At 47.9% G+C, this 25,236-nt stretch overlaps 1 protein-coding gene across 3 annotated transcripts in view; it reads right to left on the bottom strand.

The window, feature by feature from the left end:
* Positions 1-3,755: 3,755 nt before the first annotated feature.
* Positions 3,756-25,236, bottom strand: part of LOC130401616 (SLIT-ROBO Rho GTPase-activating protein 3-like) — a 33,212-nt gene continuing 11,731 nt past the window's right edge. The window contains exons 5-22 of one of the 3 annotated variants that reach the window (XM_056605506.1): positions 21,258-21,443; positions 20,679-20,807; positions 20,298-20,519; positions 19,689-19,790; positions 17,449-17,646; positions 17,249-17,333; positions 16,245-16,272; positions 15,620-15,719; positions 14,253-14,313; positions 13,538-13,615; positions 12,664-12,798; positions 12,238-12,343; positions 11,158-11,385; positions 9,886-9,959; positions 9,026-9,206; positions 7,305-7,439; positions 6,854-7,193; positions 3,756-6,126 (exon numbers count right to left, since the gene is read on the bottom strand). In XM_056605506.1, the coding sequence (XP_056461481.1) occupies positions 5,668-6,126; positions 6,854-7,193; positions 7,305-7,439; positions 9,026-9,206; positions 9,886-9,959; positions 11,158-11,385; positions 12,238-12,343; positions 12,664-12,798; positions 13,538-13,615; positions 14,253-14,313; positions 15,620-15,719; positions 16,245-16,272; positions 17,249-17,333; positions 17,449-17,646; positions 19,689-19,790; positions 20,298-20,519; positions 20,679-20,807; positions 21,258-21,443 (2,847 nt within the window). In that variant the 3' untranslated portion in view covers positions 3,756-5,667. Of the gene's footprint in view, positions 6,127-6,853; positions 7,194-7,304; positions 7,440-9,025; positions 9,207-9,885; positions 9,960-11,157; positions 11,386-12,237; positions 12,344-12,663; positions 12,799-13,537; positions 13,616-14,252; positions 14,314-14,731; positions 14,763-15,619; positions 15,720-16,244; positions 16,273-17,248; positions 17,334-17,448; positions 17,647-19,688; positions 19,791-20,297; positions 20,520-20,678; positions 20,808-21,257; positions 21,444-25,236 lie in introns of those variants that run through there. The other 2 variants (XM_056605504.1, XM_056605505.1) reach the window with 2 other exon arrangements.

Raw genomic sequence — 25,236 nt, 5'->3', positions numbered from 1 at the left:
AATGCCACTGTCCATCGGCCGGGCCACTTCCTGTGAGTAGGAACAGCCCAAAGAGAAACACACGGCCCCCCACCTCCCCCCAAACCCAAACCTCCACCCAGCCTCCACCACCTCTGCCCCTTCGGCGTCCACTCGGCTGTCACACAGGGGCCCGGATAATCCTCCCCCGGTCAGATGTGGGAAAGCTGTACATCTGCATCTCATCCCAGCCACCGGGCAAAAGACGATATCTGTGAAATCAGGACTGGAGGCCAGCCTGCGTGCCGGCAGACTGGCGGCAATGCGTGGAGGGACGCCCACGCGGGATCTGTGAAACCCTAGCTATACGAAACCCCAGGGGGCCGCTGTTGGCCCTGTCCATATTTGGGGGGGCCCCCCCACAGTGGAACAGAGGGGGGGGGGGGGGGGGGGGTGGGGGTGGGGGTGGGGGGGGGGGATTCATAACATCGGTGAGGCCTGCAGTCCGATGCAACGAACATACTGTTACAACAGAATATGAAGTTTTTAGATGACCCTCCGGGGGGCTTGGAATGATACGGTTATTGAGTGTAACGATGCGTTGCGACCACGTTGATGTCCGATAAAGGAACGGATAAAGAGACATGTTTAATGCAGTGAGCTTAATAACATTATGCAAGCTAATATCGCTCGTCCGTGACCTGCACGTGACCTCGCAGGGCCCCGGTTTCCTGTTCCTGTACCGAGCAAAGCAGCACATTCACAGCAGCACCAAAGACTTGATCTTTATCTCACTCTCGTCAAGGCCTTGGACTGTTCGACGTGTGGAAAATGTCCTTCTGCGTGTCCGACGGATATGTGTTAATCCAGATGTACTGTTCTTTTTCCAGCCTGTTTTTTCTTTTCCCTCTAAATAAGAAGGTAAAGAACGTTCAAGAACGTCTTCTTTGTTATGAGCCGTGGTGTATAGCGATAGCACATGCTCTTCAATATGTTATCTCCCCAACCTGTTTGAATCTATCTCTACATTGCCATTTTCACCTTCTCTCTGTCGAAGTTGAAGAAGATTTCTGGGAATTTTAGTCTCCCCCCCCCTCGTCTGCAGTTTGATGGGTCATTGTGTGGACACACATCCTATGGATGGAAACCAGGGAGCAGGTAGTAGTGGGTACAGTCATCCTGCTGTGTCCAACTGATTATATACAAAGCCCTGATTAATTCTTCAGCCAGTCCTAACGACTCTTGCTTCACACACACACACACACACACACACACACACACACACACACACACACACACACACACACACACACACACACACACACACACACACACACACACACATAGAGACACACCCATTTTAACATATGGTGTCAACTGCATAAGCCATTTCATTAATGGATGGCATTTTTCAACGTTGTAAACATTCTGCTGGAGATCCTATCGCTGGTTCCCTCATATCTGTCTGCCTCTGGTTAAGTATTAAACCACTTCAGAATAAGACCACAGAGTTCATCCCAATTCTTCTCCTCTTCAGAGCCTTAAAGCTTTTCAAGCCATGTTCTTCTTTTTTCTATTACATTAAAGGAATGAAAACAAGCACATGACTGCCAGTCTCCAACACGTCCTTCTGTGTCCTCAGTTTCATTTGTCTTGGAGGTGGAGAGTTCTCCTCGTCTTGCCTTCGGTTTAGTATCCAACAATTATTCTGTATGTTTCGGGCCACGTTTCTTTTTTACTTGGGTTGAGCTACGGTTTAGTGGTTTAGTCGAGGTCAACTAAATAAAAACCTTTATTATGCATCAACATTTGTGCCATGATTCTAATACCATAATGATATATTTGCATGAATTGAGGTTGGACGTAACCACGGTTGTTGGAAAAAACTATTCATCAATACATCATTACAACAATTCAGCAATACATCAATACCTCAATGCATCAATGCATCAATACGTCAATACATACAGGCGCCCCGTTTGATTCGACAGCCATGAGAGTAAGTATACAGATACGAGTACTGCATGCCACGGTGCTGCTGTCCAGAGCTCTGGGCGCATTAGGAGCATCTACCATCACGTAATGCTATTGCAGTGTGTTTACCTCTGCCTGTCTGTCTCCTGACACACACTCCCTCTGGGGCAGCTCCACTGGTCGCTGGGGTGTCAGGAGGAGCACGATGATGCCATTTCTTATTATTTATGTTTTTCATGTCCTTCTTGTTACCTTAACCTTTTCTTCTGCAAACTACGTTTGACAGCGCGACAGGCAGAAAGGAAAAACAGACAAAGCTACAGGCAGGCAGAGAGCGAAGCAATCAGATGGAAAGATGGTCAGTTACAGACAGACCGACAGACAGTCAGAGAGACAGACAGCCAGACAGACAGACATGTCCGTTTGTCTGTCTAACTATCTGTCTGGCTGTCTGTCTGAGTCCAGGGACAGACAGAGAGACGGACTGATGTGCCTTCCAAAACCTCCAGTACACTAAGTGGCATGATTCCATTAAGGGAGAAATATGTCGGCATTCATGTTTGACCCGATAGGAACCCAGCTTCTCGCCCGGACAAGATAAGATAAGAGTCCAATTTTGCACTTAGTACAAAAGAATGTGGAGGGCCACTAAATCTAACGTCTATAATGTTTCCTAGCATTTTGTAACATTGCTAAAAATGATATAAACATAAACTGAATATAAACGTCTGTCTTATCTACAGAAGTAGAAAATGCTAATCACTATTAAAATATGATATATAGTTGTGTTCCTGTTTGAAATTATTGATAAAAAAAGGAACAGGAGACAGTGGAGTATCAGGACAGGACAGTGGAGCCTCTGGACAGCGGAGTCTCTGGACAGTGGAGTCTCTGGAGAGTCTCTGGACAGTCTCTGGACAACGGAGTCTCTGGACAGTCTCTGGGCAGTGGAGTCTCTGAACGGCGGAGTCTCTGGACAGTGGAGTCTCCGGACAGTCTCTGGACAGTCTCTGGACAGTGGAGTCTCCGGACAGTCTCTGGACAGTCTCTGGACAGTGGAGTCTCCGGACAGTATCTGGACAGTCTCTGGACAGTCTCTGGACAGTGGAGTCTCCGGACAGTCTCTGGACAGTCTCTGGACAGTGGAGTCTCTGGACAGTGGAGTCTCTGGACAGCGGAGTCTCTAGACAGTCTCTGGACAGTCTCTGGACAGTCTCTGGACAATGGAGTCTCTGGACCATCTCAGGAAAGTGGAGACTCAGGACAGTGGACCACTCTTAGCCGAAACGGTATTATTATTTTTAACTCTAGTCAACTATAACTCCTTACAACATATAATTGTAGTCCGTATTCTCTCTTAATAGTGTGAGAGAGAGAGAGAGAGAGAGAGAGAGAGAGAGAGAGAGAGAGAGAGAGAGAGAGAGAGAGAGAGAGAGAGAGAGAGACGGTTAGCATTGTTCCCCAAAGTTCACATGGAGCCAGCCAAACAAAATCACAAAACACCAGCCAGACGAACTGCCTCATTTAGTACCCCTTCAAACCAAGGGGGAGGGGTAAGGGGGAGGGGTAAGGGGTAGAAATGGGACGCAGCCTTAATTTCGTAGGAAGAAGCCTTAACGGTCCAGCCATCTTATCCACGTGCTTGTGGGTTAATGGGTTTGTTTTTGCTATCACCAGTATCCATGGCGATAGAAACGAGAAGAGGGCATACATAACCTTTCTTGGAAAGAGCAAACCTCTAGGAAATTCATAAAAACATAATGAGACAGCAACTCATGTTCTACCAATATGCTCATAAGTAGATGTTGGTCTTTATTAAATTATGATCGTACAGAATGACAGACATGTCCAATGGAAAAGACAACAAAGTAATTATGAATGGTCATCTGTAGACTGATGCACTTAGGGGCTATAAACCATCAAGTCGGGCCCCGGGCTCAGCTGTTGAGTCCCCAGTAATCGTGAGAGCCTTTTAATGCAAAGGTCTTTTGAACCCCAGGAAATCAGAGCCAGAGTCCTGGCCTTCGCTGGCTGCTGGAAGGGCCCCAGGCGAAGGCCCTAATCTAATTTTATTCTCGCTTTCATCGCAATGAGCACACCTAAATGGATTAAACCTGAATGGGCTGTCCGGTAGCAAGGCTCAGACAGGCCTCAGACATCCATCCCCACTCAGTTCAAAAACACTCTTATTTCTGTGGAGTTAATGTAGCAAGGCTTTAATTCACCTGTTGCTATATTTTTGCAACTTTTCTGTTCATGAAATAGCAGTTACCAAGGTTAAGAATTGATCTTGGACCATTGTCTTCCAGATGACCGGATTTGTTTAGGTTTTCCCACATTTTACATTTTTTCTACAATTATCGTAACGAATTAATAAAAAAATCGACCTGTATTGTACCAACTAGACACATCAACAACGCGTTGTAGTATTATGGCCACTAGGGGGCCCTAGAAGGTCATTCGCAGTGCTTGTTGAGTAAGTATCGGTCCACTAGGAGGCAGTATGGAACAGATTCTGAATGCTTTCATTACTATTCTCATGCGAGTCATTGTAACACAAACTCCACACCACCGAGCCCCTATTAAAATGTACGTGGGTGGTTTCATGCATTTTTTAATGTTGAGGTAAATTGTATTTAACGGTGTTCCCTTTTTATAAGGGTCTTTGTTTCTTGGTGTTCAATCAATATGCTAATTGTTTATTCAAGATAAATAGGCAATACAGAAGGAGAGAGAAAAACACACTGCAGATTTTTTGCATTTATTCTTGTTTTGTTAATGTTTGTGCGAGGAGTACCAAACGCGCTACACACGCTATAGACCATAATATATCCTGTTCCTATGGCACAGTGTTATTTGTACAATATAAGTAACCTTTAACAGTACGCTTCTTTCCAGTTAAACGTGCCTACTACACTTGAAAGAAGAGGATTATCCTTAGGCTATATGACACAACAGCAATAGTAAACAGTCCCCACATGAACGGCCCCCAGCCTGACTGGGCTCTACCTAGCCAGGTTCCACTGAATCTCTGATGTGCTATAAATCTTTAAGAGTACAACTTGATCAAAATGCAGAAAACACAGAATTTACCAACGCTGCACGATTGCCTATAGTTTATATGTGCATTAGTCTTTTTTTTTTTAATGATAAGAGCAAGTGCTAAATGTTTCTTGAGGTAATATATATTATCTAAAGATGGTAAGATAGGTGGATTAAGATAGTGCTGAGATGCCCGGGCCTAGCGTGTCTGCGCACGCCGCCGCGAGGTACGACTACTATGTTTAAATGAGATGTTTTGGCCGGCTGAAGGTAACACAGTAATAATAATAAAGTACTTTTCCAGATAGTCCTGTTTCCATCCAGCATGGCCCAAGGTAGTTTTGAAAATGTCTAAATGATCATATTCTCATCCTTTGTGCTTAAAAGTCACTGATAGTCCACTTACTTGGCGTCCTCCTATAGTCCATCCCCATCGACAACACTAAATGAGTACCCATTTGTACCAGTGTGTGTGTGTGTGTGTGTGTGTGTGTGTGTGTGTGTGTGTGTGTGTGTGTGTGTGTGTGTGTGTTCCCGGGCACCAGCGAGGTGTTACACATCGTGTTGGCTGGTGATCACAGGGAGAGGGAACAGAGGGGAAGGGTGTGGTTCTCCTCACAACCTCGGCTCCACAGCGTACATGGGGGGGCCCCTGGACCGCCCCTAGAACCCCGGCCCCTAGAGACACACGCCTCACTCCCTCTGCTTGTCCGACGAGGACGAAGAGGTGGAGGGGGACGGGGACGGCGCCTTGGGGAACACCCGATCCGACGAGGCGATGCCCGGACTCCCCAGGCCGGAGGAGCTGGAGCTGCTGGAGCGGTGGGGCCCCGGGACCAGCACGGGGGCCGGCCGCACCGGTCGCACCGGGGGGGGCCTCAGGGGCGCGCTGGGTCGCCGTGCCGACAGCGCAGGTTTGAAGGTGCTCATGGTGGTCTCGGAGGAGGAGCTGCTGCTGCTGCTGCGGCGCTGGACCGCGTCGGGGTCCCGGATCACCATGGTGTGCAGGGGGCTGCTTGGGGCCTCGGGCCCCCGCGGGTGCTTCATGGGCTCCAGGGTGTCCAGCACCACGTCCGGAGCGTGCTTGGCCACGTTCTGGCGCTCCAGCTCCCGCAGCTCGTGGAGAGCCGTGTTCATGGTCTTCTCGATGTCCTGGGGGAGGAGGGAGATGTTTAGAAAAGGAGTCAAGGGTCAACCGCTGTACAGTACAGTACTGTACAATACAGATCTGTACAATACAGTACTGTACAATACAGTACTTAACAAAACAGTACTGTACAATACAGTACTGTACAATACAGTACTTTACAAAACAGTATTGTACAATACAGTACTGTACAATACTGTAAACCTGCTTCTTTGGTGAGAGAGTAACTTGTCACTCTAATAATATAACATAACGATAACGAAACATTGCACTAAATAATGTCAATATGTTGATGACCTGATATTGCAATTCCTTGCTATGCATTATTAATCCACCAAATTCAGCAACTTTCAACAATTACAAAAGATTAAGTGAAGTAGCATAACAATCTATTCAACGTCAGTAGAAAACGTTTGGTTATTTCTTTGCGGTGAGCCCTGCTCTCAAACCGCCCAAACGCTCGTGCTCAGCGTTTATTTCCGAATGGAAAAGTAAAAAAGCAGAAGAAACTCTTTGGCCCGTTGCGTAATCTAACCCTAACGACTCCACTTTGAGTCGGCGCTGGCTCCACGTGGTGGAAACATCACCCTGGACACACTCCGCTCTTTAACGACAACCTCGCTAGCCTTCACATGAAGCAGAACACACACACATGAGGCAGAACATTCACGGTCACATGTCGCAGAACACGTCACATGACGCAGGACGTACGGCGTCACGTGACACCCTCACCTCGGCCAGTGCCTCCGCCTCCAGCGCCTTGTGGTCCCCCAGGCTGCCGTGGCGCGTGGCGCTCGGCGAGGACCTCTGAGAGGACCGCTGGGAGTGGCTGTCGTAGAGCGCCTTGCGGTCGGGGTGGCCCGGGCCCCCGGCGCCCCCGAAGGTGGCCAGCCGGCGCTTCTCGGGGCTCTCCGTGAGGCCCCGTGGGACCCCCATCTTCAGGGGGCTGCAGGGGCGCGGGAGCACCCGGGGGGGGTGGGGGTCCAAGGCCCGCGGGGGGGTGTGGTGGTGCTCGGACCCGCCCCGGTGGCGAGGGGTGGCGGCCGCGCCCCCGTCTGAGCGCACCCTCACCCTAAGGGGGGGAGGGGACGCAGGGAGGAGTTGAAAAACGTTCAATTGTTGTGTTTTTTTTTGGTGGATTTTGAATCGGACTGTCTCAGTACATAGGTCCGTGGGTCCGTACCTTCCCTGCGCGGCTTCGTAGCGATGCTCGGGCGTGTGGTCGCCCCTGGGTGCAGGTCTCAGGTCGTCATGGTGATGAGCGCCGCCGGGCTCGCCGTCGGATCGGTGCGTGGCGCTGTCTGAGAAGGCGTCGTCCCTGCAGACACACACACACACACACACACACACACACACACACACACACACACACACACACACACACACACACACACACACACACCTATGAAGAACTAGGAGGGTACCAAATGAAACCCAGGTCTAACCTTAGCTTCAGGATCACTCATCTAATGAATCATTAATAGGCTCCTTAACAACCTTCATTTAAGACTTGTCTGGTCCCCCTAACAGTTTGGTTTAGTTTATTAGAATCCCCATTAGCCATTACACTTGGCAACAGCTACTCTTCCTGGGGTCCACTTTTAACAAGACAAACATATAATAAATCAACAATACACGAAAACAGGATAAAGAAGATAAGGGAACAGATAACAGAAAAAATTAAAAAACAAAAACAATGTACAAATATTACATCATAGAGAGGGTAAAGAAAGACATCATACATAGGTAAAATTGCATGTGAAGTAGCAAGTATGATGTTTCACAGCACCACTCCAATAACATTACATAATCTGCACACAATGACCAATATTGACAAGTCTAAATAAACCAACTTGTAAATTATTAAAACGGATTTTGAGCTGTTTTTTAAAGTGTATTCTAACCTTAACGTCTATGATTATGTGAGGTAAAGAGTTCCATATTGACATAGCTCTGTACATAACAGTTTTTTTCATTTCATTAGATTTAGGCATGGGCACTGTAAAACGTACCATTACCACATGCCTGGTAGACTAGTTATGTCTTACTGGTGTAATGAATTAATTTGTAACAAACAATAAGGTTTGTTGCTAACACAAATGCTCCTAAAAAATAAAGTCAGACCAGCTAGCAGTCTTTGTTCTACCATAAGCCAAGATAGGCATTTATGCATATGTGAAATATTAGACCCATTTCCACACTCAAGTGCCAGGCTCCGCTCTATTTTGGACTAGCTGTAGTTTTCTCAAGTCCTTTTTTTTCCGACCACACAGCTGGACAATAGTCAAGATGGGACAGAACCAGTGGCTGGATAACCTGGACCACAGAGGTTGATGTTAAGAACCCTGCACATCTCCTGATTATCGATAGTCGACCCCCTCCCTATTTTCTTGGTTATGTTGTTTATGTGAGTAGACCATGACAGATGACTGTCCAATGTGACACCGAGCAGCTTTGTTTCTTCCACCTCGATTTGGTTCGAACATATATTATAACATATATGCATTTAGTCTTTAAGATGTTAAAGACCATTCTGTTATTCTTGACAGTTATCTCACTATCAAAAGATTATTTTTTAATCCTAATAAAATAAGATAAAATAAGATACAACTTTATCAATCCCCCGTAGGAGAAATTTGTAATTTAATCTACATGAGATCTGTGCATAGGTAACCGCTGATCTAACTGGCATTGTTTTCATCTTTAAAAAGTAATAATCACCAAAGAAGTAGTATGATACAATTATTAGTAGTAGAGTCGTAGTAACTGAACCTGTTCATTCATAAACTCAACAGCACCCGCTACACAAAACACATTTTCTCCATCATCCTATCCAGTCAGACATCGGACAACACGATGAATGAACCCAAGCTGTGGGCTTAGAAGGAGGAGAGTGGCGCCTACAGGTCCTGCACCACGATGTACTGGTGAGGTATCAGGCCGTCCACGCCGTTGTGCCGGCCTTCCCACCAGTCCTGGGAGGCCCGGTGGTACAGCAGGAGGGACGCGCCCTTCTTGAAGGACAGCTCGCGGGGACTGCGGCCCACGTAGTCGAACTTGGCGATGGCCTCGCTCTGCTCCAGCTCTGCGAGGACGAAAACACAGGCTCACACTCTACCCCTGGCACCGATGTAAAGCTACACGGTAATGCTTATTACTGCGTTAACTAATGGAAATGAAGGGTTCAATTAGTGTACCCTCATTGTAAATTGTTACCCATATTGGAGCTCAGTTCAGTGGGGAAGAGATGATAGGACTTAAATCGTCCTCAGTAAATTTGCAATTTCTGTTCTACACGTCAGTTGGGACGTACACAACACTGATATTAGTATTTGCATACCAATTAACTCGCGATAACTGACTAAAGGTTCTGCTACAGGATCCTAGTTCACCCCTCATACCAATGTCCTAGCTAGGGAGGATCTGTTGCAGCAGGTGAAGCCTCTGGCCATGTTTATGTTGACCTAAGACAGCAAGACTCAACGAGGCACCCAGCAGCGGGCTATCTTCTTCCGTGACGCCCTTATATGGACAAACAATACATATTGTCTGCCTGCCTACCCCCTATTCCTTTATAACCGGTGTATCTTCCCCTTCGTAATTTGCAGACCTATGGGTTTGTCATCTTCAGTGTCTAGTAACTCTTGTTTAATTAAACCTCAACTTAACGCTTGTTCAGAGGGTGAGCCTGAATCTTTTTCCAACAGTCAGCGTTGCTTCCCATTCACCCCTTTTGCCAGACCCGCGAGGATCCCCCCCCTCACCTTCATCACTGCTGTTGGGCCCGGTGCCGTTGTCTACCTCGTCCAGCGCCCCGGGCTCACTGTGAGGGCTCTCGCTGAAACACACACAAGACACACAGGAAATGGGTGAGGAAGAAGCGTTTAGAGAGAGAGAGAGAGAGAGAGAGAGAGAGAGAGAGAGAGAGAGAGAGAGAGAGAGAGAGAGAGAGAGAGAGAGAGAGAGAGAGAGAGAGAGAGAGAGAGAGAGAGAGAGAGAGAGAGAGAGAGACAGACAGAGAGAGAGAGAGAGAGAGAGAGAGAGAGAGAGAGAGAGAAGAGATAGAGATTCTGAGCCCAAATGTCACACAGTCTACCTAGGGTCATCCCTGATCGAGATGCCCTAACCCATACCTGCTCCTTAAAGACATAAGATCCGATAAGATAAGTGAGCACCTTATTGATCCAGATCCGGGGGCCTTTGGCTGTTCACATCATCAGTGAGACAGGCCCAAATAGGTCTGGTCACTAATGAGCAGGATACTGCGGCTAAAAGCCTCTACTAAATAGACTATAGAGTGGCGGGATCCTGACTAGACAGTGGTCATGCCGCATCACTCACCCATGACCATTGACACTCACTCACGCGATTTTGAATTTCTGTGTCATACGATCACCAAACTAATATATATATATGATATATATATTATATTTATTTTATTCATTAAATGGTTTATAGAAATTGCATAACAGTTGGATACATATTTCAACATAATTTCCTATTTTAATGTTTTCTGAGAGAAATGCTGAATAAATGCATCGCGTTTTCAAACTCGAAAAATAATCGGGATTGGATTTTTTTCGATTTCACCATTCCTCCTCCAGCCCCCAGGACCACAGCCTCTCACTAGTCCTCCTCAACCCCCCAGGACCACAGCCTTTCACCAGTAGCCGGCTTATGCCAGACCTCATCTCAATCCACATTGAGATGAGGTCTGGGAACCACACATTCATTTTCTCGTATTTGAGGCGTGGTTTACGATTGCCCGGAGCCGTTTATTGGGCGCTACGAATGTCTCTCATATGAGTCAGTACGTAGCTCATAGCCAATCGTATCAATTATACCAGATGACGTATGTAGAGTGACAGAAATTCGATGAGGAAGAAGACGATGTGTGTGTCGAATAGACGTCGTCATCGTCTTGCCGTCCCTCCCCGTTCTGTGATTTGTTCCATGGATCCATGGAACCCATGCTGCCTAGCAGGGCGAAATGAAATCACGCGCAAGGCAGCATGGGTATACCCAGGCTAACTCACCAGTACTCCTCCACCTCGGCCATGCACTTCTCGTAGACGGGCCCCTCCAGCTCCTGGTGCCCGGGGAAGATGGCCTCGTGGTGGATGAGGATGGTCTTGATGACCTCGTTGACGTGCGCCTGGCAGCCCACGGGGTCCTGGTCGTCGGGGATGGGCATCAGGGTGGGCCCGAAGCAGGTGGCGATGTTGTAGGGGTCCATCATGTTCTCGTCGCTGTATTGGGACAGGCTGGGGGCGGGGGGGGGGGGGGGGGGGGGGGGAAGCATGAGACTTTATTTCAGGGTAAAAGAAGCCATGAACCTTCTTGAGTTAATGAGTGATTATATATTTTGTGGTTGTGAATCGCACCGTCTTGATGACATTTCAATTTCGCTGTACTATGTGCAATGACAATAAAGAGAATTACATTACATTATTCTATTCTATTCTATTAATGCAGTAACAAGCATCATTAATAGCAGAAATATAATCAGCAAAGGGGTTAGGGCTAGAGTTAGGGCTTACAAGAACACCATAAGTGAACAACATGGTTTTAACGATTCATTTGTACACCCTTAGTGTAAAGAGCTACCAGCCACACGTAATAAATGGATAGTTCCATTCCCTAATTCTGGTTTGCTCATTAAAGTACAGCATAAGTGCAATAAATAGTGACCACACCTGTGACCACATAACAACAGATTTTGAGGATAAATGCGGCACCACAAAAGTATGCTGGCCTGTGTTGCTTAGCAACCATTCTTTTTGCAGTCTTGAGGAACTATATCGCTTGCTGGAAGAAAATTGTTTTAAATACAGGATCACAATTTATGTTGTCTTGTTTACGGCCTCACTGGGTCGTCTATAGCCACCGTTTTATAATAGGCAACGAGCCACTTGAGACCGGGGTGTAGTTGGCTTCGCGTCGTGCCTGACAACGCCCCTAGCAACGCCTAGCTGTTCTCAAATCACTGTAGATCAAGGCCCCTGGTGGCTTAGCGCTGGCGCCGAGGGCGGCTCGGTGAGGTGGTACTGTTCCACCGCGAGAGGGATTCTGGGGAGGGGGTTTCAGGGCGACGGTGGAGGAGAGAGAGCGCTTACTGGTTCAGGAACGCAAACAGGTATCTCATCACGATGATGGCGGGACGCGAGAGGGTCACCACCAGCTTCTGGAGGTGGCGCGCCCGCTCCGCACCCGACTCCAGCTCTGAACGAGAGAGAGACATAGGGAATGACAGAGAGAGAGAGAGAGAGAGAGAGAGAGAGAGAGAGAGAGAGAGAGAGAGAGAGAGAGAGAGAGAGAGAGAGAGAGAGAGAGAGAGAGAGAGAGAGAGAGAGAGAGAGAGAGAGAGAGGGAGAGAAAGAGAGAGAGAGAGAGAGAACTCAATGCATCTTAAAAATCTGGGTAACTTTGGATAAAGTATAGAATTACTGAAAATAAATGCCTGAATACAGTCGAGGTAGAAAAGGAGGGAATGATCCCAGCTGTGCGGATCAGATAACAGCGTTGTGTTCGGCTTCACTCACTGGTTGTGGAGATGAATTCGAGGAACAGCTCCTTGGGGAACAGGGGGTTCTCGAGACCCCTGAAGTACAGCTTCAGGACCCCGGCCACTGAGTTGATGTCGTGGTCGCTCTGATCGTCCACCAGGGGGTCCTCTCCTGAAACCGCCCCACAAGGTCAGTGGTACACAGGGCTGCCAACTTACACCTACACCTAGACCTACACCTAGACCTACACCTAGACCTACACCTGCACCTGCACCTACAGTGCTGCGGTGTTCAGGCCTTTGAAGGAGCCGGTGATCTACACGCCGAGTGCAAAACAGCTGAATTGCTAAAAACTTGAATCTTGGCCCACGTGTCACAAGACTGTTCTAATCTTTTTACATGCTTCTATTTTCATCAGTCAGCATCAAAAGAGAGAGGTCGAATGAGAAGCGTTTGCTGATTTGCACGGCTCCAATGCTGTTTCTGCGGTAACCACAGTAGCGCCACAGTAATATGTTGGCCATTTAATGTGAGGACAACAGTTTGGATCCTATTGTGGAGCTTTGGGGAGCTTAGCAGCATCTGCAGGAGGAAGATAGGAGGGGGGCGTGGCTCTCGGGACCCAATTAGAATAGAGGTGACACGTGTTGTCAATAACTAAATGTCACCAAAAAATTAACAACTTTAAACAGAGAACAGAAACTTTGTGTTTGCGATTCAAAGGCTCACTATTAATCGGAGAGTACGATACGACGAGCTGCACATTTAGCGTAAATCACATTGGGGTCCATTACGGCGGTCATGTGACGGCTGTTTATTTCTCCAGGAGGGAGCGTGGCTGGTGCTGTTGTGGACACAATCTAGTTTAGAGGAGATCAAGGGGAGATGGGCCCGGTGTTCAGGGACTGACCTCGCTCAAATGAATTTTTAATGTCATTGACTTCGACGTGGGATCCTGGAACACGGAAGATTCCCTGCTGCTGCAGACCTGCAGAGGAGAGGCAGGGCATGAAACATGGAGAGAGAGACACACGCGCACAGGGGCTGACGCACGCCATATCTTCACATGCACGCACATTATACATCCGCACATGCCACGCACATACTGCATGCACATGTGCACACACACACGCTACATTCACGCCCGCCCTGTACACACCAACATACTACATACATGTACACCCACACTACGTCCGCACAGGCTTGCACACACACATACTACATCCACACATGCACAAGCACATACTACATCCACACATGCACACGCATATTCTACATCCACACATGCACACGCACATTCTACATCCACACATGCACACGCACGTTCTACATCCACACATGCACGCACATACCGCATTCACGTATGTGCACATACGCAACGTCCGCCCATGCATGCACAAGCACAAACTACATCCACACATATATGCGCACATACAGACACACACACACACACCATCATTACATGCACGCACATACATACACACACACACACACACACACACACACACACACATCAAAGGGGAATGCACCAAACTGCGCGAACAACAGCGAGAACAGCAAGAGGAGACAAGAGACAGCAGATGAACGGAGTCAGTGTGCGGGACGGGACCTCAGCAGTAGCCTACCGTACAGGTTGATGTATCTCACGCAGCTCTCCACCACCGCAGGTATGGCCTGCCCTGTCTCCTGAACACCGGGAGACAAGAGCGACCGTCAGAAGCTGTATCGCCTCAGTTGATCAAAGGGTGCCAAAACAACGACACTGTGACATGAGTTAAATGTGTGTGACACATGATCCACGGAGACATATTCAACGCCGGCAGACCACTTTATCCACCGATTGATGAACCGTTAACAATACATATTGTAGCGAAATATCAATGAAGTGAATACTAATTTGATAAATGTGTGCACAAAATAAGGCACATCAATACGGTTAATGCACGTCTGAATGTGGTTAATGCACGTCTGTGGCCGAATAAAGCCCAGACAGAGTCCAGACAGAGCACTGAAAGGAGCCAGACAGACGTACAAGTAAAGAATGCTATTCCCAGCACGCCCCCACCCTACTGCTTAACCAATCAGAGAGAGAGAGAGAGAGTACCTGGCTCCTGGCTCGAACATTCCTTCTCCCCCTGGGGCGGTGTCACAGACAGAGAGGAGAGACAGACAGGGGGATAGGGAGACAAACAGGAAGAGAGGCAAGAACCAAAACAGGTTAGACGAAAATAAAGACAAGCCCCGGTAGTAGAGAGAGAACAGCCCCAAACCACCAGGCAGTCGAGGCAGCAGCACAGACAGGGGCAGGTGGGGTGGAGAGGTGGGGACCGTTCCAGCCCCCCACAACCAAAGGCCTGTGACTGTTGGACCCCACAGAGAGAGCCTCATGTTATTGATCTCTGTGAGTAGCTTCCAGCCTCATCCACACGTCTCTCTCTCTCTCTCTCTCTCTCTCTCTCTCTCTCTCTCTCTCTCTCTCTCTCTCTCTCTCTCTCCGTTTGATCCCACTTCACAGTGCTTGTGTGCTGCTCTCGTTTGTTTGCTCAGCCAGACGCAGGCTGATGACTGGAGGCTGAGACAGCGTGAAGGGAGAGGGTTGAAAGCAGACCAAACGCCCAGCTTGGATGCACTGTTCTGGAGGCGAGGGGAGGGGGGGGGAGGGGGAGGGGCTGTTTTTGTTTGTTTTATTTGCTTCCAAGAGAAGAAAAAGAGAACAGTGTGTATGTTCTCTGAAAGACCCCAGACTGAGACAACAGACGGTTCCACCGGAGGAACAATTCAAAATAAATAAAGATGTGACCTGGGGTAAGAAGGGAAGAGGTGTGTGTGTGTGTTTGTGTGTGTGTGGGTGTGCGTTTGTGCGTGCTCTCATGTTGGATAAGAACAAGGATCCCCAGATTGCCCAGGAAAGAGGCTCAGCTCCGAAAACATTCCCAGGGAAGGAAGATGGGACAGGGGGGGGCGGGAGGGGGGCGGGAGGGAGGGGCAATACCTGAATGAGGGTCTCCATATTGCCGTTAAACATCTTACACCTAAGAGCGCTGGGCCTAAACCGCCGGGCTCGGAGTGGGTTAAGGGGTGTGAAGGGGCTCCTGGGGAGACGGTAGGGGAGGGGGGGGGGGAAGGATTTGTACACTGAAATCTGATCACATCATAAATGCATCACATATTGAGCTTACATTTCGAATCCTACAAGAAAACATTGACATGATACCGTCGAATGACGTCCGGTTGATATATTTCTGTGAATAAAAACACACCTCTTTTTTTCCACACACATTAGCACGGCAGTCAGCTCTTATCTCGGGGGATTCACAGGCTGAGAACACAGCTGCATCCGGGGGTTTCACACCGTCGATTGGTTAGATACTACAGATCGCGACGTTCAGGACCATGCGACATAAACTAACGATAATTGTCATCATCTCGTCGGAGAGATGCCGCGTGACGGAGGGGGGGGGGGGGGGGGGGGGGGGGGGGGGGGGAGAGAGAAACGATAACGCCAGCCTCGCGGCGACGCGCTCGCTCGGGGCGTCGGTGATGTCATCCCCGCGGACGCCACGCCCCCGGCCGCCCGCTGCCCGCTCTACTGACTCCCTGCTCGCAGGGCGGCTTACCTTGTTGTTCCATAGTCCGGCCTCTCCCCTGAAAGGAGAGGGAAGAGAAGGGAAGGCAGAGGAGAGAGGGAGAGAGATTAGTCAACGGCCGTCTGACAATGGGGCCGGGGGTGCGGTGTGGTCGGGGCAGGGGGCGGGAACAGGGCTGTACAGGGAGTAGTGTGTGTGTGTGTGTGAGTGTGTGTGTGTGTGTGTGTGGGGGGGGAAGGGGGGGAATAGGGGGTTATTGTGGGGCGGCAGATGGAGAACGGGGCAAAAATATGCCGGGTGTGAGGGAGGAAACGGGACGTCTATTCAGACCTGCTCGGTGGTGCGAGCGCCCATGACTGCCTTTGACTCAGCGCCAGGCAGCGGCCATTCAGCGGTCGCCCCTAGAAACCGCATTGCTGTGTGTGTGTGTGTGTGTGTGTGTGTGTGTGTGTGTGTGTGTGTGTGTGTGTGTGTGTGTGTGTGTGTGTGCTGGGTTGGTTAAGTGGGTTTGATTTATACAGTACAATGATTTTCATCACTTTAGGCTCGGCTCATTGAGCTCATAAACAACTCACTGTACTTCGTACATCACTGGGGACAGTGTTGTGTGTGTGTGTGCGTCTTCAGAGTGTGTGTGTGTGCGTGTGCGAATGGGTTGATGACTGTGGCATGGTGTGTAAAAGAGCACACAAAACTATACTTTCTCCCAGTCATCACTCATCCTCGGGCCCTGTTGATGTTTTTGCATGATTTTGAACTTTAATAACATGTAGTGCATGCATGCGTGCACGACCACAGACTACGCGATGACACACGCATGTGTGAGAAAACGTCATGTGTCATGACATTGTGAAAAAAGTTATCTCTCAAATGAGGGGGCTTTGTGTGCCGAGCAGCCAATACAGGATCACTCAGATCACAATCCGAAATCAAACCAAAGTACTGACTACAGCCGCCGCCAGCAGCCACGCGGTCTGCCCCCCCCCCCCCCGCGTCCCCCCTCGCTCACCAGGGGAAATCAAACTCGCTCTCACCTTCTCCGAGGGTCTGCTTCAGAAGGTCGTGTTTGGCCTGCAGCTTCACGATGAGGTTGCTGCCGTTCAGATACTCTTTGTACTTCTGCATGGGAAACAGGAAACAGGGCGTCGGCACACACAGGAAGGTGACCGCGCGACGAACCGAGCGTGTCTCTGATCGCTCTGACTGGGTGAACTGGCCGAAGAGCGAGTCTCACCGTGAAGTAGAAGCCCTCCGTCTCCTGCTGGTTGGCGCGCCTCTTGGCCACGTTGGCCTTGCTCATGGACGAGTCGGAGGAGGCCGACTTCACCGACTCGGTGGACTGGCTGTGCTGGAAGGCCTCGGACACGTCGAAGTCCTCCACCGTCAGCATGTCCTGCAGGGTCTGCATGGTGGCGTCCAGAGTCTTCCTCACCTGGGGGATCGGAGGCCGTTAGGCGAAAGGACCTCTGTACTCATGAGCGCCTCACGGGAACGCATGGATAGAGTAGGGCTGTGCAATTATTCATTTTTTTTATCGATTTCGAATTTTGACTTAGGGTTTCGAGTTTAACGATTATTATTATTACATCTATATTTTAAGTATATTGGTTTTATGAATTAAATGGTTTAAGGAAATAACACAGCTACATTTTTGTACATTATTTTCCATTTTGACATTTTTGTGTATTTTTTTAATGGGAAATTTCGAAGTTCTAGTTACAAAGTGTTTTTTTGGAGAGGAATGCTTAATAAATGCATAACTTTTTAAAACTCAAAAATAATTGTTTGAATAATCGTGATAATGTATTGACCCAAATAATCGGGATTAAGATTTCTTCCATAACCGAGCAACCCAAGGATATAGTGGAGCTTAATGATAGCGCCGGTACCCACAGATACACAAGGTTACCCCTCTGCCACCCCTATCTTGCACACCAGGAGTCGGGACATTAATCCCTTGCACCAGGGGTTAATCGCTCAGGGAACGGGAGGTGTTATCAATCACACGGTCGCCTCTGATGAGGCCAGGGCCGTAAAGTTGTGAGACAGGATGAGACGCAGGTGGTCAAAGTGAATCACATAAGAGGAATGTAATATCTCATTCGAATAGAATGACGTTATATAAGTAGACTTAATAGTTTTCTTAAACACTGATCGTTCTGACCAAACTTTTTTGACCAAGTTTTGACCAAACATAGGCCAAAACGTTATATTTATCAACGATCAATATTAGAATATTTAATCGATTTTTTAAACATTGTTTGTTGATGAATATACTATTTAGCTCAGTAAAGTAGCAACTTTAGCAAGCATAAGCGATCTGTAAGCCCTGCTGATACCTCCGCCAGGGTCATAGTTGAAGGACTGTAATGACTGTACAATATGTTCTTCCCAGAATAGGAGATTGGAAAGACGAACACAAAGACTCACAGGAGAGTTGTGGAACCGTGCATTGCTATGGTCCATCGCAGTCAAACACTGACTGGGGTTCACACAAATTTGACCTTTGTGTGTGTTGGAGTGTGTATGCATGTGTGCGTGTGTGTGTGTGTGTGTGTGTGTGTGTGTGTGTGTGTGTGTGTGTGTGTGTGTGTGTGTGTGTGTGTGTGTGTGTGTGTGTGTGTGTGTGTGTGTGTGTGTGAGTCATAGCCAGTCTGGCGGCAGCGATGGCCACAGCAGGAGGTTGGGCGTGAGAGAGAGAGGGAGAGAGAGAGAGAGAGAGAGAGAGAGAGAGAGAGAGAGAGAGAGAGAGAGAGAGAGAGAGAGAGAAAAGGAAACAATGCCTGAAGTCAAACCAATGTCAGATGAGGGATAACTCAAGCTAACTCCTCTAGGATAGTGTGCACTATAAGTACTTTGTCTGATGGAGGTAGATGTATTTACATTGGACCATCTTCAGACGAGGAATCTGTAGGCTCTGGATGTTTTTAATGTCTACGTTAATGACTCCTATGTTTATGACTCATGCGTTGCATGCAACAAGTGGAATGTAATTAAAACCTGTGTTTTTGATTTTGGTATCGTATTACTGCCAGTCCTGTGTAATCCATTCTCCGATTCACTGCCCTAAACTCAAATGATGCTCGTTTTTCATTTGAATTGATTAGCTTACCTATTAACTAGATTGTAACATAATCAGGGAAGGTATTGATTGCTTGGGCAGCTCCTTTTTCAGGCCCCTTTAGTGCCATCGAAGACTTTTCCACGGGTTGTCAGCGTGAGTACGTGTGCTCACAAACGCAGCGTAGCATTTCAGTTCATTTCAGTGAGAAAGTAAAACTTCCTTAGCACTCGATCAAGTTCAACTTTGAAACGATGCTCGGTTGGTTTTCAAACGCAGCCTAAGAAGTGCAAATCAAAACAGGGGAGTAAGTATTGGAGAGAAACTAATTGAAGACCCAAAACCCAGAACAGAGCCGCTGAACCGAGAGCCTTCCCTTCCCCGGGTCCCAACGCCATTAGGCCCTCACTCACCTCCTCGTTCTCGATCTTGAGCGTCGCCAGACGGGACTGCAGCTGGTGGTGACGCATCAACAGCTCCGTCTGCACTGGCTGCTGGGCGCTCACCTGGCACACCTGGGGCACAGGATCCAATCAGGAGTCAGCATTCAGGGACGGCCAGGGAACAAGGTGTCAGGGTCGAAGGCGTTCATAAGCCATTGTTCGTGGGGGGGGGGGGGGGGGGGGGGGGGGGGGGGGGGGGGCGGAGCACAGATAGTTTGGCAACCGCAAGGTTTCGGGGGGTAGTACGGGAATAGGCAGGGATTAACAGGAAGAGAAATGGCACCTTTTGGTTTTTAAGGCTGATTGAAGAATATAGCAATGACTTAATACGAGGCATTAGAGCACAGTTCATGTGGGGTAAGGTTTTTTCTAACTAGCCCCTACCTGCTCAAGAAATTGCCATAAAATTGCCTCATGTCGCGTCGGAAAAAAAGTGTCTGTTAAACGACTCGACGGTAAACACTGTGATAGAGACATGAGGGCCGATATAAACCTGCGGCCGCCTAATGCCGCTAATCACGCTCCGTAAAGGGCTGCACAACGGCTTTGGTTCCCCTGTCGCTGCTGCAGGACGCCCACCTCGTCCCCCATGTGCGGCTGGTAGCCGAAGCGGGCCGGCGGGCAGAAGATCTGGCTGTGCATGTCCATGACCTTCAGCTTGTCCCCCCTGACGTCCATGGCGTCCACGGCTCCCTCCAGGAGGTCCAGACCTTCGTGGCGGGACGTCTCCAGGCTGTACTCGGCCGACAGGAAGGTGCGCATGGTGCGGGCCAGGCTGGCGTGGAAGCCCAGGTCGCAGCACTGCGGGCGGCATGACAACCACAAGAGTCAGGCTTCAGTCGAACTTTGCAAAAAGCCAGAAGGTCAGAAAGTTTGAGTTTTAGATCGGTGACCTCGTGCAGTGTGTCGGTCGATATTTGTGAAAGTTTTTGAAAGCAGTGTGGAAAAGACGCTTCTTACATCGATCAAATCGGAGATATCGTGGATGTAGTATTTTGCCACCAGGGCATTGGTGGCAGCCAGATTCAGGAGATAATCGTTCCGGGCTTTCGTGCACTTCAGCTTGTTTTCAGAGTACTTGGCTTGTCTCTGAGGAGAGAGGTAGAGAGAGAAAAAAAAGCAGAAGCATCATTCAATACTTGATCTAGGAAACGGTCTCCCACTGCAATAACCCAATTACTTTGCTCGTCTTACGATGCATAAGCACTCATAAGAGAAATATCAATAATTCATGAAACACATTTTATACTCCAAAGCTGCACACTTATATGCCTTGAGGTTTAGTTTAGTTTTCTTCACAGCCAAAGTGCAGTTGCCCACAGGTGTGTGTGTGTGTGTGTGTGTGTGTGTGTGTGTGTGTGTGTGTGTGTGTGTGTCTGTGCGTGTGTGTGTGTGTGTGTGTGTGTGTGTGTGTGTCTGTGCGTGCGTGCGTGCGTGCGTGCGTGCGTGCGTGCGTGCGTGCGTGCGTGCGTGTGTGTGTGTGTGTGTGTGTGTGTGTGTGTGCGTGTGTGTGTGCGTGTGAGAGACGTGAAGCCGTACCTTCTCCTTCATCTTCTCCATCTTCTTGACAGAGCTGCGTCTGGTGGGGCGGTCCTCGTGGACGTGGCGCAGCAGCCCCGCGTCGTTGGCCTTCCCCATGTGCTTCTCCTCCTGCTTCTCCGCCTCCTTCAGCTTGCTCTCCGAGGACAGGCTCTCCGTGTGGTACATGTGGTACGTCTTCATGACCTGCAGGGCCACAGTTTGATCAGTCCCAGGGTCTCTCTCTCTCTCTCTCTCTCTCTCTCTCTCTCTCTCTCTCTCTCTCTCTCTCTCTCTCTCTCTCTCTCTCCTCTCTCTCTCTCTCTCTCTCTCTCTCTCTCTCTCTCTCTCTCTCTCTCTCTCTCTCTCTCTCCATCTCTCTCTCTCTCTCCATCTCTCTGTCCGTCTGTTTCGTCCGTCATCAATTTGCAGCATCCGTCAGCACGGTATTAAGAACCACGGACACACAGACAGACAGGGCAATCACACAGAGGAATGAAAAAATTGTAACGAGATTGCGATTAGACATGATTGAGTCAAAACCTTTCAGACATCCGCGATCATTCGTCTTTCTTAACCACACTGAGAGCAACCCTAACTCTTCCATTAATATTACATCACTCCTTAATAGGCCCTACTAATTGCCCGGCATCTCTTTGTTTGTATTTTTCCTCAGTGCTCACGATGCTTCATGCAAATACACAAACAGACGCACACTGTTAGTCACACAGCGGGTTATGATATTATAAAATGAGAAAATGGGATATTGTGTGCCTTCCTTTGTGCGTCTAGTTGTGCGGACTGCCAGCGGAACGGCGTGCGGTGAGGTGCGGCCGTCGCGCGTCGCCAGGCTAGCGCTCCGAGCTAGCTCTTTAAGGAACGTGTTAGAGCAAACAACAGAATGTCGGTTTCATGCCTCCTTTCAAACGGGTTCTGTGTGCCAGTGTGAATCTGTCAACATTGAGACAACTGCAACAAAAAACAATGCAGACACACACACACACACTCAACTTGTGTTCCGCCCACACAGGTTCGCACATCCCGGTCGCCTAGCAACGACTGATTAAAATAATGCATATAAACCAAGGAAAGAAAAATCAATGATTCAAGCATGAAGGAGGTCACAACGTAAGACTGAACACCCCCCCCCCCCCCCACACCCACCCACTGAGTGTGAAACAAGAAACTACTTGATTTCCAAAGAAGGGCCCGAGCCAACAGCTAATCGATCACTGAGAATTGCAGAGCACTACAAACAGCCAATCCGAAATTACTATTCAACACACGGAGACCGACAGCACACAGAGAGCCACGCAGAAGTGCTATTACACATGATAACATTCTGCCTAAATGAGATACATGTATTTTAGTTTATTTATGCCCTTAGAAAACTCCAGATACAAACTAGCGTTAGCCGTATTGTAGGGATGTACACTATGGCTTAATGTGTTGGACGCATGTCTTCAATAATGAATGAGGGGGGGGAGGGCAGGACAAATCGATGGGGGTGAAGTGCAATATAGAGTTACATGAGAGGACTCTTTGCATTCACGTTAAACCCAGCATGGATCTCCTCAACTGAGTGGCGGACCATGTTGTCCATTCTCCTTTACAAACCTAAATAATAATGTAAGGTATGTACCTGTAATGATAACTATATCCTGTCTATAATGTCATGCATACGTACCTGCAGTGGCGGCGCCAGAAATAATTTGTTGCAGTTGCTTAACAGTTGCTGTATGATTTCAAGAGGTTGCTGGTCAAAAAAAAAAACCTTGATCAAAACACCTGAATTTGGCAGAGGCACGGCCGGGAAGACATTTTCGGCACGGGTTGGGGTGGTTGCGGTCCCGTACGAGGCAAGTTTACAGTACAGTAACAACACAGACTAATCGCACCACTGTGATTGAGTGTGATCGTATCATTTGACAGTTCAACGTGCGCTATCTTTCTCCCTCTCCCTCACACACGCACAGACATAAAGACGTAAAGACAAAGAACAATATAGAGGAAGATCTTTAAGAAGGCCAACATGAAAATAGCCCAGCGGCATGTACACATTCACTGCTAGTCCAGGTGGCACTGCGGCCACACGATAACAAACAACATAGTTCTCTCAATCAACAGCCCGTCAGCAGTCCCCCAACTACAATGTTAGCTGTCCTGTCAATAGTGGTGAATTGCACATCTCAGACCCACCGTCGCCACGGTACATTCCAAAGCATTCACATTAGTTGCGCGATACGTCTCAAATGTAGGCCTATGTGGAACATTAATACAATAGTTGCTATTATTGTTGATACTATTATACTTCATAATACTTCTATTAAGGGCGGATCATACCAGGCTACGATAAACCCATCCTTTGGCATGAGCCAAACCTATAATGTAGTTCTACTTCAAAACAAAATCACATGGGCCCCAAGTCAATATGCTGCGACGGGCAAACTTAAATAACCAAACGGCCTACCTTAAATCGATGTCTTGATCACAGGACTTCTTGCAATATTCCACTTTAATCCATACGGTTTAACACACCAACATTGCTAGCAAGCATGTGATAACATTGTATTGCTAATTCAGAACTGTGTAGGCTACAATATTTTCTTCCGTTTCTTGACCTCAGCATAACCCCCCTCCGAACAACTGCCAAGTCCAACACAAGTCTGGCTATTAACGAGCCCATCCTCAGCCTCACCATCGCGAGTCGTGTTTGAACTTGATTTCTTTCGAAATAGTAAAAACTTGTCCATATTTTTTAAGCGCCAACGAGCCGGCAACGAACATCTCTGACTGATAATCTCGCTGCGAGATGTCCGCATATTTGAAATGTTATTTATTTTTCGTAAGACTATGCTATTAATGAAATTATTGTTTCATGTACATTAAATAATAATTAATTAATATTGTACATATTGCTTGGGATAGTTTGTGTTAATTGTGTGTATGTGTTTTTTTTTAATCTGTTCATGTCACTTACAGAGTGTGCGCATGCCCAACGCTCGGGAACTGGGCACGGTGAGGGGGAGGGGAGGAGAGGAGAGTCCCAGGCTGACTCGTGTTCATTTGAACGACAGTCCAGTCACGGCCCTGAAATGTTGACGCTACTCACTGATTATGCACTTAATCTGGTGATTCATATGACAGGAATGGTCGGTATGGTGACGGGTACCGCATTCGGCCATAGGTTTAGTTGAACTTATTTAATACCATTTTACGGAAAATGGCATTATTTCAAATATGTTGTTTGAGTTTGACAAAAAATCAGGGGTTGCTCTGGGGTTTCTGAGTAATTGCTTGGAGTTGCTATAGCAACGGCAAGCAACCGTTTGGCGCCGCCCCTGCGTACCTGTAATGATAACTATATCCTGTGTATAATGCCATGTGTATGAACCTGTAATGATAACTATATCCTGCCTATAATGTCATTTGCATGAGCCTGTAATGATAACTATATCCTGTCTATAATGTCATGTATATGAACCTGTTATGATAACTTTATCCAGTCTAGTATAATGTAATGTATATGTCCCTGTTATGATAACTATATCCTGAATATAATGTGATGTATATGAACCTGTTATGATAACTATATCCTGTCTATAATGTTATGTATATGAACCTTTTATGGTAACTATATCCTGTCTATAATGTCATGTATATGTACCTGTAATGAGTACTATATCCTGTTGTAATACGTCTCTTCTCTTTTTTAAAGATACTAGAATACAAGGTTGCACTGAATCGAATGATGCTAGGTTACAACCACAAACAAATACAACCACAACATGTAAATGAGAGAGCTGGCATCGCTGTTGTCCATCGCCACCGGGATGAACTCGGCTGTTAAAGCGTACAATAAGGCCTTTCATTTTTCCTCAACATATGTGAGTGGGTGTGTGAGTGCGTGCTTCCCCCAGTCCAACTGGTTCTGCTCATCCAAGATTAGGTCAGCCTCGTAAGGGCAGTGATAAACTGCCTCTTCTCTCTCATTGTGTCT

This window comes from Gadus chalcogrammus, chromosome 13, assembly GCF_026213295.1.
Source record: "Gadus chalcogrammus isolate NIFS_2021 chromosome 13, NIFS_Gcha_1.0, whole genome shotgun sequence".
Classification (NCBI taxonomy): Eukaryota; Metazoa; Chordata; class Actinopteri; order Gadiformes; family Gadidae; genus Gadus; species Gadus chalcogrammus.
This window is presented reverse-complemented; position numbering and strand designations above follow the sequence as displayed.